The sequence below is a fragment of the Chlorocebus sabaeus genome, chromosome 6, assembly GCF_047675955.1.
Source record: "Chlorocebus sabaeus isolate Y175 chromosome 6, mChlSab1.0.hap1, whole genome shotgun sequence".
In the NCBI taxonomy this organism is placed as follows: domain Eukaryota; kingdom Metazoa; phylum Chordata; class Mammalia; order Primates; family Cercopithecidae; genus Chlorocebus; species Chlorocebus sabaeus.
Window position 1 is genome coordinate 10,826,200 of NC_132909.1, and position 16,782 is coordinate 10,842,981.

The window sequence follows — 16,782 nt, forward strand, 5'->3', positions numbered from 1 at the left end:
TTTTTATTGATATGGAGTGTTGCTCTGTCACCCAGGTTGGAGTGCAGTGGTGCCATCTTGGCTCACTGCAGCCTTTACCCCCTAGGTTCAAGCAATTCTCCTGCCTCAGTCTCCCGAGTAGCTGGGATTACAGGCGCGCCACACCATGCCTGGCTAATTTTTTTGTATGGGTTTCGTCCCGTTGGCCAGGCTGTCTCAAACTCCTGACCTCAAGTGATCTGCCAGCCTCGGCCTCCCAAAGTGTTGGGATTATGGGTATGTGCCACCACGCCCTGCTGCCAGCTGGAACATTTAAAAAATAGTAGGATCAATATACCAGGAAGTCACATGGTGCCTCTGTCTCCAGCTTTATCAATCTGGACGAGGTTTTTCTCTCTTCCTGGAATCTAAGTGGTCTTTGCTTTGTCAGGGCCTGAAATAAGGTATTCTTTTCTTTTTTTTTTTTTTTTTTTTTTTGAAACGAGAGTCTCACTCTGTCGTCCGGGCTGGAGTGCAGTGGTATAATCTCAGCTCACTGCAGCCTCACGACCTCCCCGGCTCAGGCGATTCTCCCTTTTCAACATCCCGAGTAGCTGGGACTACAGGTGTGAGCCATCATGTACTGCTAATTTTTGTATTTTTAGGAGAGAAGGGATTTTACTATGTTGGTCAGGCTAGTCTCCAACTCCCGAGCTCAAGCGAGCGATCCGCCCGCCTCGGCCTCCCAAAATGCTAGGAGTACAGGCGTGAGCAACATCGCCCCGCCTGAAATAAGGTATTTCTTCTGCTTGGAACCAGCTCTTCTTTTTCATATACCAGCCTAAAAAACAATTTCAAGACTCTCCTCTAACACTCCACCCACCCCCTTTATTCTTTAACTCTGTTTCTCTCTCGGGGCATTGTCGGTTAAGTTCCATGAAGACAAACTGTTCCCATAGTCCATCACAGGGACTGGCACTGTAGAAAGAGCTAACAAAAGTATTTAAGGAAGATCCCTGGATTCGAGGTTACAGTGACGTATGATCGTGCCACATCACTGCAGTCTGGGGGACAGAGCAAGATTCTGTCTCTTAAAAAAAAAAAAGGCCGGGTGCGGTGGCTTTCGCCTGTAATCCCAGCACTTTGGGAGGCCGAGGAGGGAAGGTCATGAGGTCAAGAAATCGAGAACTATCCTGGCTAACACGGTGAAACCCCGTCTCTACTAAAACACACACACACACACACACACACACACAATTAGCCGGGCGAGGTGGTGGGCGCCTGTAGTCCCAACTTCTCGGGAGGCTGAGGCAGGAGAATGGCGTGAACCCAGAGGCGGAGCTTGCAGTGAGCCGAGATCGCGCCACTACACTCCAGTCTGGGCGACAAAGCGAGACTGTGTCTTAAAAACAACAACAACAACAAAGTCTTGCTGTGCTCTTTAGCACTAATCCTATGACGTTGAACCAATTACTTAAAACACCCAACTTCAGTCTGCAAATGGGAATTGCAGCAGCTTATCTTAGGACGGTTATGAGAGTCAAAAGATTTTGTTTGTACACAGTCTACGACACCGGCCAGTGTTTCTATCTCCGCTATTTGTGAGTCTTCTCTGCGTCCTCTTACACCCCAGGTCCTTAAACTCCCCTGATGGACTACCAAGCCCCGCCCCTCGCTCCTGCAAGGATGACGTCATCGACTGAGTTGTCGAGTGACGTCACCTCCGGGCTGGCTGGGCTTCATCGCTTCTCCGGAAACCTCCGACTCTCGGCACCTGGCCTCCAGCTTTCGGTTATTTTTTTTTTTCTCTCCGTAGCTTGAATTCCTTCCCTCCCATCCTCCCACCTAAAACTATCGGCTCTTCCCGCCTTCCTTCAAACTAGCAATTTTCGGTTCTTCCCTCTTGCTCTCGGGCGGATTCCTGAAAGTCGTTTATTCTCTTAATTAATCGCCGCTCCAGCCCCGCCCGTTCAGCTCATTCTCTTAATCGCATTACCCTGGCTGCTTTTCTTTCGGCTGTTTCCACCTCCTGCCACCCACCCAGACACCGCCTTCGGCTCTTTCCGGACCATCTCAGTTTCTCCTCCTTCCCCGGTCCCAATCGGCTTAGGCTATTTCTGGCTCCCGTAGGTTTCTCATGCTCTCGTTAGCCCCACCCCATCACCACCTTCGGCTCTTTTCGGCTCTCTCCCGTCGCCTCCTGTCTCCTGCTCAGCTCTTTTCGGCTATTTCCGCCTCCCCTCGGACTCACCCTTTGCCTTCGGTTCTTTCCGCCGGCCTTCAGGCAAGCGGTCTCTACCCCTCTCCCGCACGTGACGCGGCCTCCGCCTCCGCCTCTCAGTTCCCCCTCCCACCTCACCCTTCCTCCCGCCTCAGCCTCTAGGCTGGTCCGGGCCGAGCCGCCATTTTGTGTCAATTCCTGATTGCGGCGGGGGCCGGGCAGCCGGGAGACCAGTGGCGGGCAGACAAGGGAGACAGTCGGCCCGTCTCCGCGGCCCGTTCCCTCTCTCCCTTCAATCCTTTTTTTCTTTTTAACCCTTCCACCCCCCTCGCTGGCTCTCCTCTTCTCCCTTTACCCTTCGCTTGCTCCATCGCGCGCGGCCCGCGCTAATTACACCCAACCACCCACCAGTGTCCGAGTCTCCCGGGTCTCCCGCCCCCGGGCCCGCGGGGGTGCGTGGGGGGGCCTCTCGCCCCTATGAGGGCCCCGCGCCAGTAAGCGAGTGACCGCAGGGTTGGGCTGCGGAGAAAGCAGGCGGCGAGCGGCCCTCCGAGGCCTAGGCCGCGCGGCCTACGCGGAGGTCAGCGCAGAGGTGATTCCGAAACCGAAAAAATATATACCCCATTCCCATCAGGAGCCCTCCGAGCTTAAGTGTGCCCCTCCCGCCACGCCCAAGCAGTCCTTTTTCGTGCATTAACATCCCCTCCCCCCCAAAGGAACTATGGAGGCCGCGCCCGGGACCCCCCCGCCGCCGCCATCAGAGTCGCCGCCGCCGCCATCGCCGCCGCCGCCATCAACGCCTTCGCCTCCTCCGTGTTCCCCCGACGCCCGCCCGGCCACCCCGCACCTCCTCCACCACCGCCTCCCGCTCCCTGACGACAGGTCAGGCTCCCGGCCGGGCCGGGGCTGCGTCCCCGGGGGGAGGAAGAGGAGGAGGAGGAAGGGGGGCGGCCGCCATGTTGGGCCGGGCTGCGGAGGAGGAGGAGGAGGAGGAAGGGCGGGGTCGGTGGGTGTCTCTCGATCGCTTGCTCGCTCGCTCTTTCTCGCTTGCTTTCTCTCCCGGCCTCATGCGTTTCCCCCCCCTCGCGGCGTTCGCCCGCTCTCCCTCGCTCTCGCTCTGTCTTTTTTGGGCGCCATGCTGAGGGGAAGGTGAGGAGGCGCCCCTCGGACCCCCCGCGCCCGCCCGCCCGCCCTGGGGAGGGGGCGCCGGGGGGGGTGCTGCGGAGGCCCACGGGGGTCCTTGGCTGCCCCTACGCCCGGAGCTGGCAGCCACGGGCCCGCCTGCTCGTCGCCTGGCTTCGGGGAAGGGGATGGGGGAGGGGCTCCGGACCCTTTTTGGGGGGATCTCGAGCAACAGCCCCGCTCTTAGGGGTTTGGGGTTGGGGGTCTCCCAGCCCCCGGCAGTATCCTTTCTCCTGGGGGAGGCACACCCTACCCTACTTGGATGATAGGTACCTTAGTTTAGGAGGCAGAAAGTGGGGGTTCATTCAAGTCCCTTCTCCATCCTTGTAATGGGGGGTCATTTGGGTGGGTGCTTTATAGCACTTTTATTTTTTGGCGGGAGGTGTTCTGTAGCTATTCCCTAGAAGGCCGAATTGGGGAGTGGGGGAGATGCATCTCCAGCCCTTTTGATGAAAACCCCTGCCTATTTATTTAGAGAAGATTCTTACCCGTGTTTTTGCTAAAGGGCAGGGGTTCTCTCGCTTTTCATAGGTAGGTGACGTGAGGGAGGACTAGCAGCCTTGTTTTGTGGGGGTAAGGTTTGGTTTCCCTGCCTTGTAGGGAAAGGAAGTTGGTCCCGCGCTTTCTCGTGGGGTTCCCCCCTCTGTCGGAGTAAAATGGGGCACCGTCTCTTCCGGGAGAGAGAAAAGGAGATTTCCTTGTGCTTTGGCAGGGCGTTAAAGGAAGCGCCCCCTTCCCTTTATTAAGTGCGAAACGCGGCGCCCCCCCCCCCCCCACGCCCTTCTCTGGCTGGCGGGTGATAATGGGGTCAGCCCGGCGCGTTTCAGGGCGAGGTTGGGGCCCCGTTTTCCTTCCCCTGCTGGAGCAGAAGGAGTTGGGGTGCAGGGTTCGCCCACTGTTTCCTGGTGGGGCAGAAGAGACGGCTGGAGAGTAGATTTGGACACGGACGGTGGGTTTCAGCCGGCAGGAAAGCGAGTCTTGGAGTGGGGGTGGAGAGGGGAAAAGAACGCGCTGGACAGATGGCTACTCCGCCGCAGCCCTGGCTGGGGAGCCGCTGAGGACCCTCCCTTAGCCGGGGGTCTCAGCCAGGGCTTCCCCTGCCAGGGTCTACGGCCCCTTCTCCCTACTCCCACCTCCCCTTTCCCCTTTCTCCTTCACAGACCATACTTTGCCTTTTAAAAGAAATGCCACCCACATTCAGAGACACAAGTGCAGCAGTTTGGTGAGCTTTTTACAACATTTGTTTTTTTCTGTTTTGTTCTAATTAAATGTATCGTCCTGGGAATCGCAGCCCATCGCAGCCCGACTCCAGTTCAAGGAAATAAACAGATTAGCAAAGGTCTGTTCGCAAAGCCCTCGTTGGGCTTCCGGGCCCCCTCTCGGGGGCAGGTGCATTACTCAAAGGTGCTTACACGCTTTATTCGACCTCTAAGGAGTTCTCTTATGTCAGAAGTGTATGTCTTACAATGGGTTGGGATGGTAAGTAGCCTCTTTTATTGAGTAATTCAATGATCTCCCTCTTTTTCTCCCTTTCCTGCCTGCCTTCCTCCTCGCCTTTAGACCAAAGTGATGCTTGAGAGAGTGAGTTGATATGTTCGAATCAGGATTCTAACCCGGTTGAGCCCTTTTAGACTTGCACATCCTTTCAATGTTTAATTTTTTAAATTTTACGTACACAGTTTTCTCCAAAAAAAAAAAAAAAAATGTGTTACTGTAACATGACAAAAATCGATATAAAAGGCCCGTATGTTTTCGGACTCTTGGCATCCCTCTTTCCATTTCAATCCATTGGTTTGTCTCCAGCCTTCATCTCTGAAAAGAGTGGATACTTCAAGTCCATTTGTAGGAGACAAGCTTACTGAATTTGATTTATGATACATGTATTCAAGTTAATGGTTTCCCTCCCTCCCTGCCCCCCAAAAAAGATTGGTTCAAGTAGCTCCAATTTTCTCATTTTACTCCAATGTCTCTTGTGGTGATGGACGTTAAAATTGAGCAAGTCATTTGTAAAGTACTGTCGAAGCACAAAATCTGTAAACTGTGTCAAGCCCCCATCTCTGCCCGTCTCCACTGCTCCTTTGTTCGAAAGCACATGTCTGACTGTGAAAAGTTGATGCAAACGTGTTACACGCCCAGTCATGTTGGAGGGAACACCTCCTCCAGCCCCCAGTCCCCCCGGCCTACACGTAACAAGGAAAAAACAGAAACAGAAATGACTTGCAGAACCAAACACTGTACTTCTGATGTGTTTTACAAGCATAAGTTCCGTTAAAAGACAAAACACGTTGAAGTTGCATTTTCCCTCTTTCCCACTTTTGATCCCTGACATACTTTGAGAGAGAGCCCTGGTCCTCTCCAAAAGAACCGTTTCCTTTTTTTCCTTCTTAAAAGGAAAAAAGGTCACGCACATGTAGATGAGGAAACTGCAATTCAGTAGGCCCCTTGTTTTCTTCCTCTTAATATGTTCACAACTGCCATGGGGTGGTGATCCTTAGTATGTAAAATCAGTTATGGGAGGAAGAAATCTCCAAACCCTACAGTATCCTGCAAAAAATGTCTGAAGCACAAACCGAACAAACACATTATCCAGGGCACTGGGTCAGCCCGAAATGAATTGCATTTATTTGAAGTTTCCCATCCTTTATAAAATTCCTTCTCCAGGAGCTGAGAACAGGAATTGGATGACTGATGACCCAAGTTCCAAAGGCTACTAAGTTGCGTATTTGAATTGAGTTTTAAAAAGAAACGTTAAGGAAATGAGATTTTTTTTGTAAGTGAAATTTTTAGCAATCATTCAGTGAACTTGAAACTATTTCCCCAAGCATTTAAAAAACTCACAGGCATATCAACACAAGGGTTTATTGTTTTCTGTTCTCAAAGGAATCTCATCCCGAGAAGCCCCAGTAATTAAGTCAAAAACTATTTGGTTAATCTTTGTTGTTGAAATGTCACAGTACTGCCTTTTTTCCCCCCAAACTGATGTACCAGTATTAGTTAAAAATCAAATTAATGGATGTTGCAAAAAAAAAAAGAAAGAAAAGGGTGTCACTCAGAATCCCTGATTTAACAACCAATCTTATTATACACTTATAACCTTTCACATTTTTATTTTCTCTGGGTGAGAGATTTAACTTAAAAGCAAATCAAAGTCTCCTAGTAGAAAAAAAGTCGATTTTGACCATGGAAATATGGATGTTCTGGTCATAAAGCCCCTTTATTTTTTTAATTCCTCTCAAATTTGCTCTTTAAAAGAAAAAAAAATGTGATTGCCCAAAAGGAGTAATTCACAGCCTGTCCTCTCCCCCTGGTACAATTTTGTTGTGCTCTGAAGGTTTAAATTTTTGATTTCTTTTTAAGCCATAGTTTTCTCTAGAGCCAGCTATTTTAGCCACTACTGTGGTTTTTCCACAGCCAGGAAGGCTGATCCCAAGGGAAAATTGTTTTGTACCTGTGGACCTGGCTGTTCAACTGCCTGGCAAATTTAAGATGAACGGTTTTGACTCTTGTGTTTCTATATAGTTGAATGTAGAGCTATTGCATGTTGGACTTGCTTAGTAATTTATTTAACGGTGCTTCCACCTCTGCTTCTTGCTCTTAGATCTTTTACCTTCTTCCATGATGGGAGAGAAATGGCTGTCTGAGGGTCCACTTCCTTTTGTTACATTTTTATGGCTTATGGCTATGAGGCCTCTAGAAACATCTCTCCATAGAGGTCAGATCCAGTTACAGTAAATATTCTGTGGTGAAAATTGCTAATGGAACTATTTCCAAGTCTCCGTGGATAGCTATCAAGTCAAACCAGATTCTAGAGAACCTAATTTTGGTCCCCACAAACAGTAATTCTAGTGCCAGAGCAACTGGGTCCGATTCACGCCAGGAGGTTGAGTGACAGAGCGAATAGCAAGCAAAGTAGCTGAATTGAGCAAGGCGCTTAACCTGTACCTTGGCAGCACAGCTGAGAAAAAAGGATGACTCCTGAGATTTCTGGCAATTGGTATTTATTCAGCAGATCAGGGACTGTAGGAGCAGCCTCATTGGTGGAGGGACTCCTTTCCGAATACATGGTTTGAAGCCAGTTTCATAATTAAAACCTAATAGGATGGAAAAGCTGCCAGTTTGTCTGGGTTGCATGTCAAGTTCATGGGGATAAGTTAAGGTAAAAATGAGATTGTTTAGGGGGAGCCAAACTTCATGGGTTTGACTTTCCCAGTTTCTTGGCCTAGTCTTTGCTGCGTGGACACTTTTGATTTTAGGAGTTAATGCAGATGCAGTTTTGAAGACATTGTGTGCGGTTTCGCTGGTGATGTAATGAGGTGAGATGGGCAGTTTTTAAATAGATTTCTGGCACATCACCCATTGGGGTGACTCTTAGTAGTTGTTGACAAAAATGAAGATATGGTCTCTTGGTTGGTGCTAGATTTAGTTGTGTCCTGTCACTTTTTCTGTTGTTTTTCTTAACAGAACACAGGATTATTTGCTGAGAGCATAGTTTGCTGCTTCTGGCCAAACTGGTCTGTATAAAGGATCTTTCTCGTGTGTATTTTTTTGCCATTTCGCATCTGTGTGAATAGGTGACTCAGTGCCCTGTTTGTCAGGCAAGTGGTGACATCTTTTTGAATGTCGGAGGTGGCAACAGGATGTGGAGGAAGACTGTGGACTTTGGAGCCAGATAAAACTGTTTAGGCTTGGCTCCTCCCCGGCAGTGTGCAGTAGGCATCAAGGATAAAATGCCCACTTCTCAGGGTCTTTGTGGTCAAGCGGGTGCATTTGGGGACACCCACACAATGCCAGCATTTAGTGAATCTTTCTGCTTTCCCTACTAGAGAAGAATTTGAAACAGAACTGTTACAGTCAGTGTGTAAAGAGAAGTAAGAGCATCTGTTTTTGAAGGAAGTGCATTTATCTTTCACCTCTTAGGGTTCTGGTCAGCTTGTTTAATCACAGGGAGCTGATTGGGGTTGACACTAAGTGGAAGCCATCTTAAGACATTGCTTGCTTGCTCAGTGTCTTTTTATAGATGCTCAAATGGTCATACTGTCTGGAGCTTATGCTGACTGTACCTCCTGTGTTCATCTTTTTGCAATTAGAATCCGAGTTAGTGCTGCAGTCTTGGTAGGGCTTCTGAGAACTGGGAAGCCGGGGATCTAGAATCTCACACCACTGCAAACTAGTCAGTTTCACCATGCAAGTCCTTTACTTTCTCCAGAGAGGAATGAGCAAGGTCTCATCTAGCTCCAGGATTTTTTACTCCTTTGGGATCTGGCTGAGTCAGATAAAGTTTTGTTCATTCAGTAACTAAGCTCCTCCCCGGCCTTTCTTGGAGCAGAAAAGTGTTCTGAGTGTGCAAAGAACCCTTCTATCCTGAAGACTTTATTTAAAGTCAGGCTAGGGTTGTTACTGCCTTTACCAGACCTTGTATTCCCTTCCCGTGTGTCTGGCCTACCTTCTGCAGTTTCTGACCACAATAAAGAGTTGCTGCTGCTGCTGCAGCTCACTAATACCCACTTGCAAAGCAGATGCCTTAACAATTAATTTGCAGGTTAGGCTCAGTGGCTAGATCACAGGCAGGCCCATCAGGTTCCCGGTCATGCCTGTCAGTCATCCCAGAAAGGATAGAGTAAAGTCCAGAGCCAAAAGCTTTGTTTTTTCACTTTTATTGAGACAGGGTTTTGCTGTCACCCAGGCTGAAATGAAATGCAGTGGCACCTCATAGTATTAATAGCTCACTGCAGCCTGGAACTCTTAGCTTCAATGATCCTTCTACCTCAGCCTCCCAAAGTGCTGGGATTACAGGTATAAGCCACCATGTCTGTCTGGGTGCTGCCGTGTTCTCTCCACACGGGATTGACCCTCTGCTGACAGTGATGGGTGATGGACAGCTATGGTTGGGGAAGTCAGGCAAACTGGATGTGATTCTTGAGTTTATCTCCTAAGTCAGTGTCTTTGTCTTTCCAAAGGGGTGACAGTACCATTTGTGTGCAATTGATCTGAAGGTCAAAGATTACCTGCCAGGGCCCTTCAGAGTGCTTCTCATGCGTTAGCTCATTTAACCTTTACCCCTGCTTTGAGGAGAAACTGAAACAGAGAGGCGAAGTCACTTGTCCCAGGTCACGAAGCAAGTGCGTGCTGCAGGCAGAGTTAGAACCCTGGGCGGCTGGTACTCAGACCCCATCTCTATACTATACATACCATTATACTGTGGTGGATCTGGTGTGGTATTTTTCAGACTGCAGGTTATAGTCACTAGTGGGGTATAAAGTCCAATTATTGATTTTTTTCTCCTGCATTGGAAAAGCAAGGAAATGGAAGAGGAAAGGAAAAGCATAATGCATTTAAGTGTGGCTTCCGGACACTTTTGTTTGGGAGAAATGCAAAGAAGCAGATGTGGTTCAGTGTCAAAAAGTGTGAAAGCCGTTGCATCCAGGCTAGGGGTTGGCAAACTATGATTCTTGGGCCAAAGCCAGCCCACCCAGCCTGTTTTTGTAGGTAAAGTTTTTTTGTTTGTTTGTTTGTGTTGTTTTGAGACAAGAGTCTTGCTTTGTCACCCAGGCTGGAGTGCAGTGGCACAATCTCAGCTCACTGCAACCTTTGCCTCTTGGTTCAAGGGATTCTCCTGCTTCAGCCTCCTGAGGCTGGGATTACAGGTGCGCACCATCACGCCTGGCTAATTTTTGTGTTTTTAGTAGAGACGGGGTTTCACCATGTTGGGCAGGCTGGTCTTGAACTCGTGACCTCAAGTGATCCACCCTCCTTGACCTCCCAAAGTTCTGGGATTACAGGTGTGAGCCACCACGCCTGGCCAGTAGGTAAAGTGTATAGGCACACAGCCATACTCATTCATTTATATCATCAGTGGCTGCTTCTACGCTACAGCAGCAGAGTTGAGTAGAAAGTTGCTGTCCACCACGCGGTATGGTATGCACTGTCTGGTATGCCAGCACGGCAGGCATTGTCATTATTTTTGTGGTGGGAGGGAATGAGGAGGGAATATAGATATTCCATTAAAGTTGGCCCTCAAGAGGGTGGGGGTGTTACTCCTTCCTCAGTCTACTGTGGCTCCATCTTCCCTACGTTCCACTCCTTCCAGTGAATGTAGAGGCCCAAGCCTAGGCTTTTAAACCCTCTTAAATGGAAGGGATTTTCATTCATTAGAAGTAACTGGAGACTTCTTGAGTCCCCATGTGGAAGTGGATCATGGCCATCACATCCCTGCTATGGCCTAACTGAGGGAGCTGGGCCCAGACACTAGTGTCACTTGGCCAAAAGTCTGTTGCAGGTGGCTTGGATTGTTGCCCTCCTCATTTTCCTAACAGACACCAGGGCTTAGGTTTCCTTGGGATTCCAGGCAGGCCCTGCCACTCCACAGGGAACGAGAGCAGTCACAGTAACTGAAGCCTGTGTGCCACACAAGGCGGGCTGCATCCAAGGCAGGGCCTGTCTCCTCTGTTCCATCTGTGCATCCATCACTTTCAAGCTTATTTGGAAACCCTTGATAAACACTCAAATGAGTTTGTGTCAAAGTTTTAAGTGATACAGGTTGCTGAAAAAGGTTTCTTGGAAATTTGTTACTGTTTCTATTGATGAAATTGACCAAAAGGGTATGAAAGCTGAGATTGATACATCATGTAGAATATGCACTGAGCATGTCACCCAGTCTGTACTTGGCCCTATGCTGGGCCCTTGGAAACATGGGGTTACTGTGAACCTCGTTCTTGTCTGCCCTTAAGGAACCCACAGGTGACTAGAAATTAACAAATAGGTTGTATGTATATAATGGTAGTTAAGAAATTATTATTATTATTTTTTTAGACAGAGTCTTACTCCGTCACCCAGGTGGAGTGCAATGGCATGATCTCAGCCCACTGCAACCTCCACCTCTGGGTTCAAGCGATTCTCCTGCCTCAGCTTCCTGAGTAGTTGGGATAACAGGTGTGCGCCACCACCCCCAGCTAATTTTTGTATTTTTAGTAGAGAGAGGATTTTACCATGTTGGCCAGGCTGGTCTTGAACTCCTGACCTCAGGTGATCCACCCATCTCGGCCTCCCAAAGTGCTAGGATTATAGGCGTGAGCCACTGCACCAAGTCAAGAAACTCTTTAGGTGATGCATGAACAAATCTGAAGAGTCTTAGGCCCAGATCTCTTATTTATTTGTTTATTTTTATTTTTATGTATTTTTTAAGACGAAATATTGCCCTGATGCCCAGGCTAGAGTGCAGTGGCACAGTCTTGGCCCACTGCAGCCTCCGCCTCCTGGGTTCAAGTGATTCTTGTACCTCAGCCTCCTGAGTAGCTGGGACCACAGGCGCATGCCATTACACCGGGCTAATTTTTGTATTTTTAGTGGAGATGGTGTTTTTACCATTTTGGCCAGGATGGTCTTGAACTCCTGATCTCAAGTGATCTGCCTGCCTTGTCCTCCTGAAGTGCTGAGATTATAGGCATGAGCCACTGTGCCCGGCATGAAACCCCATCTCTACAAAAATTAGCTGGCATGGTGGCGCATGCTTGTAGTCCCATCTACTTGGGAGGCTGAGGTGGGAGGATTGCTTGAGCTCAGGAGGTCAAGGCTGCCTTGAGCCATGATCACGCCACTGCACTCCAGCCTGAGTGACAGAGCAAGACCCTGTGTAAAAGTAAATAAATAAAAAATTATAAACAAGGAGAACTCTTAGTTCATAAGTTAAATTGTTAGACTTTCTCCTCTGGAGTAATAGAAATCAATCCTCCGATGAAAACCATGATCTTTGCAGCTGTAAACCATCTGAAGCTTCGTTGGCATGAGAAGGTGGTTAGAAAACTCTTCATTACTGAGAAGCAAATTCCAGAGGTTCGTCCGCCAAGAGTAACTTGGTTCTGAGGCATAGATACCTTTGCTCAAGAATGCAAATTTTCAGAGCTTGTGGGAGTGGAAGAATAGATACTAAGGCAAAAAAAATGGCATCTTTGTCTCCACAAGCTTCCTCTAGCAGGCTGGGTTTTTTCATGGTCAGCCTGTTTGGAGCTTTGCAGAACTGTTCTAAGAGGTTTGACTGCTTGGACAAACCCCAGAGTGGATGCTGCACACTTGGGGGCGAAGGCATTCCTTTCATGTTAGGGGACTTTGGAATTTCACTCCCTGGGATTTATATTGTTTTCTCTTTGTGTTGGGATGAGTCCCTTTTTTTTTTTTTTTTTGCCAGAATTCCTTCAGTCTTTCCATGAGCCCTTATTCTCTCTCTAGATGTCTTTGGTTAGGTTTTTGAAATGCTACCATTTCCTTCATTTGATATTGGAAGGACTGTGTCGACCTTGTGTCTTTGCGTTTGGGTAGATTTTACTCCTAAGTGTTTATTGTGAGGGAGGTTCCTGCTAAGTGCTTGCGTTACATGGCCTCATGGGATTCTCGCATGACACCATCCTGGGGACTCCATGGTTGCCTGTGCTGCACAGTAAGGAGACTGGGGTGCAGAGTGTTTAAGGAATTTGCCCAAAGTCTTGGTGCCTCATTCTGGCATTTCTTGGAATACTGATTCATGAAGTCTGTTTTATGTATGTATATCTTATTTTTCCCCACTCGATTATACATTTCAGGGTGGGCGTTGTTTTGTCAGTTGACCTGTTTAGCAAAGTACTCTTTTTGACGTAATTTGTAGTTGTCAGATAATTTGTAGAAGTTAAGAGCTGGTCTTTGCATCCGAAGGTACTGGACTTAGTTTCTAGTTCTGCTTCTTCCTGCTGTGACCCCATGGGCAAATTCCTTCCTGTCTCTGAGCCTCAGTTTAGGCCTTGGTGAGGAGTGTGGAGGCCCCCAAGCCCAGATTCCAGCTCTCTGCTGGGAAATTATTAAATAACTGCTTAGGGACCTTGCAGCCTCTCCTCACGTTGCTGAGTTGTCCCACTTGGAAATTCTTTTTTGTTTTCTTTTCCTTTTTCTTTTTTTTTTTTTTTTTGAGACGGAGTCTTGCTCTGTAGCCCGGGCTGGACTGCAGTGGCCGGATCTCAGCTCACTGCAAGCTCCGCCTCCCGGGTTTACGCCATTCTCCTGCCTCAGCCTCCGGAGTAGCTGGGACTACAGGCGCCCGCCACCTCGCCCGGCTAGTTTTTTGTATTTTTAGTAGAGACGGGGTTTCACCGTGTTAGCCAGGATGGTCTCGATCTCCTGACCTCGTGATCCGCCCGTCTCGGCCTCCCAAAGTGCTGGGATTACAGGCTTGAGCCACCGCGCCCGGCCTCCTTTTTCTTTTTTTGAGATGAAGTCTCACTCTCACCCAGGCTGGAGGGTAATGGTGCAGTCTCAGCTCACTGCAACCTTGACCTCCCGGGTTCAAGTGATTCTCCTGCCTCCATCTCCCAAATAGCTGGGACTACAGGTATGTGCCACCATGCCTGGATAATTTTTTTTTTTTTTTTTTGGAGACGGAGTCTCGCTCTGTTGCCCGGGCTGGGGTGCAGTGGTATGATCTCCGCTCATTGCAACCTCTGCCTCCCCGGGATCAACTGATTCTCCTGCTTCAGCCTCCCTAGTAGCTGGAACTACAGGCACGTGTCACCATGCCCAGCTAATTTTTGTATTTTTAGTAAAGATGGGGTTTCACCACGTTGGTCAGGCTGGTCTCGAACTCCTGACCTCAGGTGATCCACTCGCCTTGGCTTCCCAAAGTGCTGGGATTACATGCATGAGCCACTGCGCCTGGCTGGAACTTTTTTTTTCTTTCTTAACCTTTTATTATGGAAATTTTTTTTTTTTTTTTTTTGAGGCAGAGTCTTCACTCTGTCGCCCAGGCTGGAGTGCAGTGGCGCCATCTCAGCTCACTGCAAGCTCCACCTCCCGGGTTCACGCCATTCTCCTGCCTCAGCCTCCCGAGTAGCTGGGACTACAGGCGCCCGCCACCATGCCCGGCTAATTTGTTGTATTTTAGTAGAGACGGGGTTTCACTGTGTTAGCCAGGAAGGTCTCGATCTCCTGACCTCGTGATCCGCCCGCCTCGGCCTCCTAAAGTGCAGGGATTACAGGCGTGAGCCACTGCGCCCGGCCAAGAAAAAAATATTTTTAATAATTATTCATAGAGGCTGGATGCAGTGGCTTATGCCTCTAATCCCAGAACTTTGGGAGGCCAAAGCAGGAGAAGGCCAAGGCAGGCTTTAGTCCAAGAGTTCAAGACCAGCCTGGGTCGGCTGGGCGCGGTGGCTCAAGCCTGTAATCCCAGCACTTTGGGAGGCCGAGACGGGCGGATCACGAGGTCAGGAGATCGAGACCATCCTGGCTAACACGGTGAAACCCCGTCTCTACTAAAAGGTACAAAAAACTAGCCGGGCGAGGTGGCGGGCGTCTGTAGTCCCAGCTACTCAGGAGGCTGAGGCAGGAGAATGGCGTAAACCCAGGAGGCGGAGCTTGCAGTGAGCTGAGATCCAGCCACTGCACTCCACCCTGGGCGACAGAGCAAGACTCCGTCTCAAAAAAAAAAAAAAAAAAAAAAAAAAAAAAAGACCAGCCTGGGCAACAGAGAGAGACCTTGTCTTTAAATTATTTGTAGTGACGGAGTCTCACTATGTTGCTCAGGCTGGTCTCTAACTTCTGGGCTCAAGCAGTCTGACAGGGTCTCACTCTGTTGCCCAGGCTGGAGTGCAGTGGTGCAGTCTTAGCTCCCTGCAGCCTCGACCTCCTGGCTCAATCGATTCTCTTGCCTTAGCCTCCTGAGTAGTCGGGACTACAAGCACATGCTGCCAGACTAATTTTTGTATTTTTTTGTAGAGATGGGGTTTCCTCATGTTGCCCAGGCTGGTCTCAAATTCCTGGGCTCAAGTGATCTGCCTGCGTTGGCCTCCCAAAATGCTGGGATTACAGGCATGAGCCACTGTGCTTGGCCTATACCTGTAGGTTCTTCAGTATGAATCTCTAACTTTATGATCATTTAAAAACATAACTACAGGCTGGGCATGTTGGCTCACACTTGTAATCCTAGCACTTTGGGAGTCTGAGACAGGCGGATCACCTGAGGTCAGGAGTTCGAGACCAGCCTGGCCAACATGGCAAAACCTGGCTTCTACTAAATATACACAAATTAGCTGGGCACGGTGCCAGGTCCTGTAATCCCAGCTACTCGGGGGGCTGAGGAACAAGAATCACTGGAAGCCAGGAGGCCGAGGTTGCAGTGAGCCAAAATCGTGCCAGTGCACTCCAGCCTGAGTGACAGAATAAGACTCTGTCTCAAAAGAAAATAAAATTAAACAAAACAAAAAACCCTACTACAAAACTCATTGCTAACAAAATTAACAATATCTCAAATACCGGAGCTGGGTTCACATGGCTCCAGTTTCTCCTACGGTCACATCCGCCAGTAGGTGTCTTCGTATCTAGATGCCAGCAGTGGATAGGTAGACTGTCTTATGTTGAAGTGAGAGTGTGGGGTTCAGGGTACAGATGCTGATGGCTAGACTTCTCTTCGCCAGTTTTGTGCCTCACTTGGGTGGTTGCTGTGGCGTGGGCACATTACCATGGAAATGGAATGATGTCACAGAGCACGCCATGATGACACCTGAGAATGCTGAGGAAAAGGAGACATAGAGCACATTTGTTCTTGGTTTCCGGTTGATGAACTTAGGTAGTTAAGGACACTGAAAAGCATGTGCAAGACCCAGAGGTTTATTTCAAGAATTTCCTGGCTCTGAAAATCCCTCAGTGAGGTTTCCTCTGTGGCTGCTTCATGACATCCTAACTCAAGGGAAGGTCTCTGGGGCCTTTCTTAGGCATGAGCCCTGAGCTGAATTTCTAAAGCAGAGGCCCTGCGCCTTCACTCCTAGTAAACGACTGTGCTGCAGAATTGGACTTGGGGATCCTGGACTTCTGCATTTAGGCTGGTTGTTAAGCATTTGAAGAGGCGGCACCTCCTTGTAATTTTTGTAATTTTGTCCCTAGTTAATGGGTCATTCAGAGCCTACCCAGGCAATTTGTTGAGAGTCTGGGCAGTTAATGATCATAACCCTGACCTTCACATTAACCTAGCCGCCTCTTATCAAGGGCTCTCATGATCTTAAGGTAACAGCCGCTGTTCCTTGAGTTTCCATCTTTTGTGTTGTACTTTGCCTTTTTTTTTTATTTTTTATTTTTTACTCTTGTAAACCAGGTTGATCACAAACCCTGGTCCCCTTTCAGCTTTCGTCCAGCCCTCTTGTCTAGAGAGCTGCCATGTTGCCAAGCTTCATTTCTGTAAGAAGCCTTTGTTCCTTCCCGGGGCTCAGCTCTCCCTATGTCTTTTTGCCTTGATTAGCCACTTGGTGGCTTCTGGTACTGCCTAGATTAGAGCTGAGGAAGGGGAGACGTCGCTTTTGTCAGTTTTGTCAGCAGGATGAGTTGGGAGAACAGTGTATGCGTGGTTATGACTAAGTAAAAAGAACTTGTTGACCAGTAGTCAGCAGTGTCCATCAGGGAGCGCTGGCTGT

General features: G+C 48.9%; 1 protein-coding gene across 6 annotated transcripts in view; it reads left to right on the forward strand.

Annotated features, from left to right (window-relative positions):
* The first annotated feature begins 439 nt into the window (after positions 1-439).
* ZC3H4 (zinc finger CCCH-type containing 4) overlaps positions 440-16,782 on the forward strand; it is a 53,346-nt gene continuing 37,003 nt past the window's right edge. For 2 of the 6 annotated variants that reach the window (XM_007997328.3, XM_007997333.3), the window contains exons 1-2: positions 440-2,771; positions 2,896-3,061. In XM_007997328.3, coding sequence (XP_007995519.3) covers positions 2,901-3,061 — 161 coding nt within the window. In that variant the 5' untranslated portion in view covers positions 440-2,771; positions 2,896-2,900. Of the gene's footprint in view, positions 2,772-2,895; positions 3,062-3,189; positions 3,329-4,521; positions 4,584-4,634; positions 4,841-16,782 lie in introns of those variants that run through there. The other 4 variants (XM_007997329.3, XM_007997330.3, XM_007997332.3 and 1 more) reach the window with 4 other exon arrangements.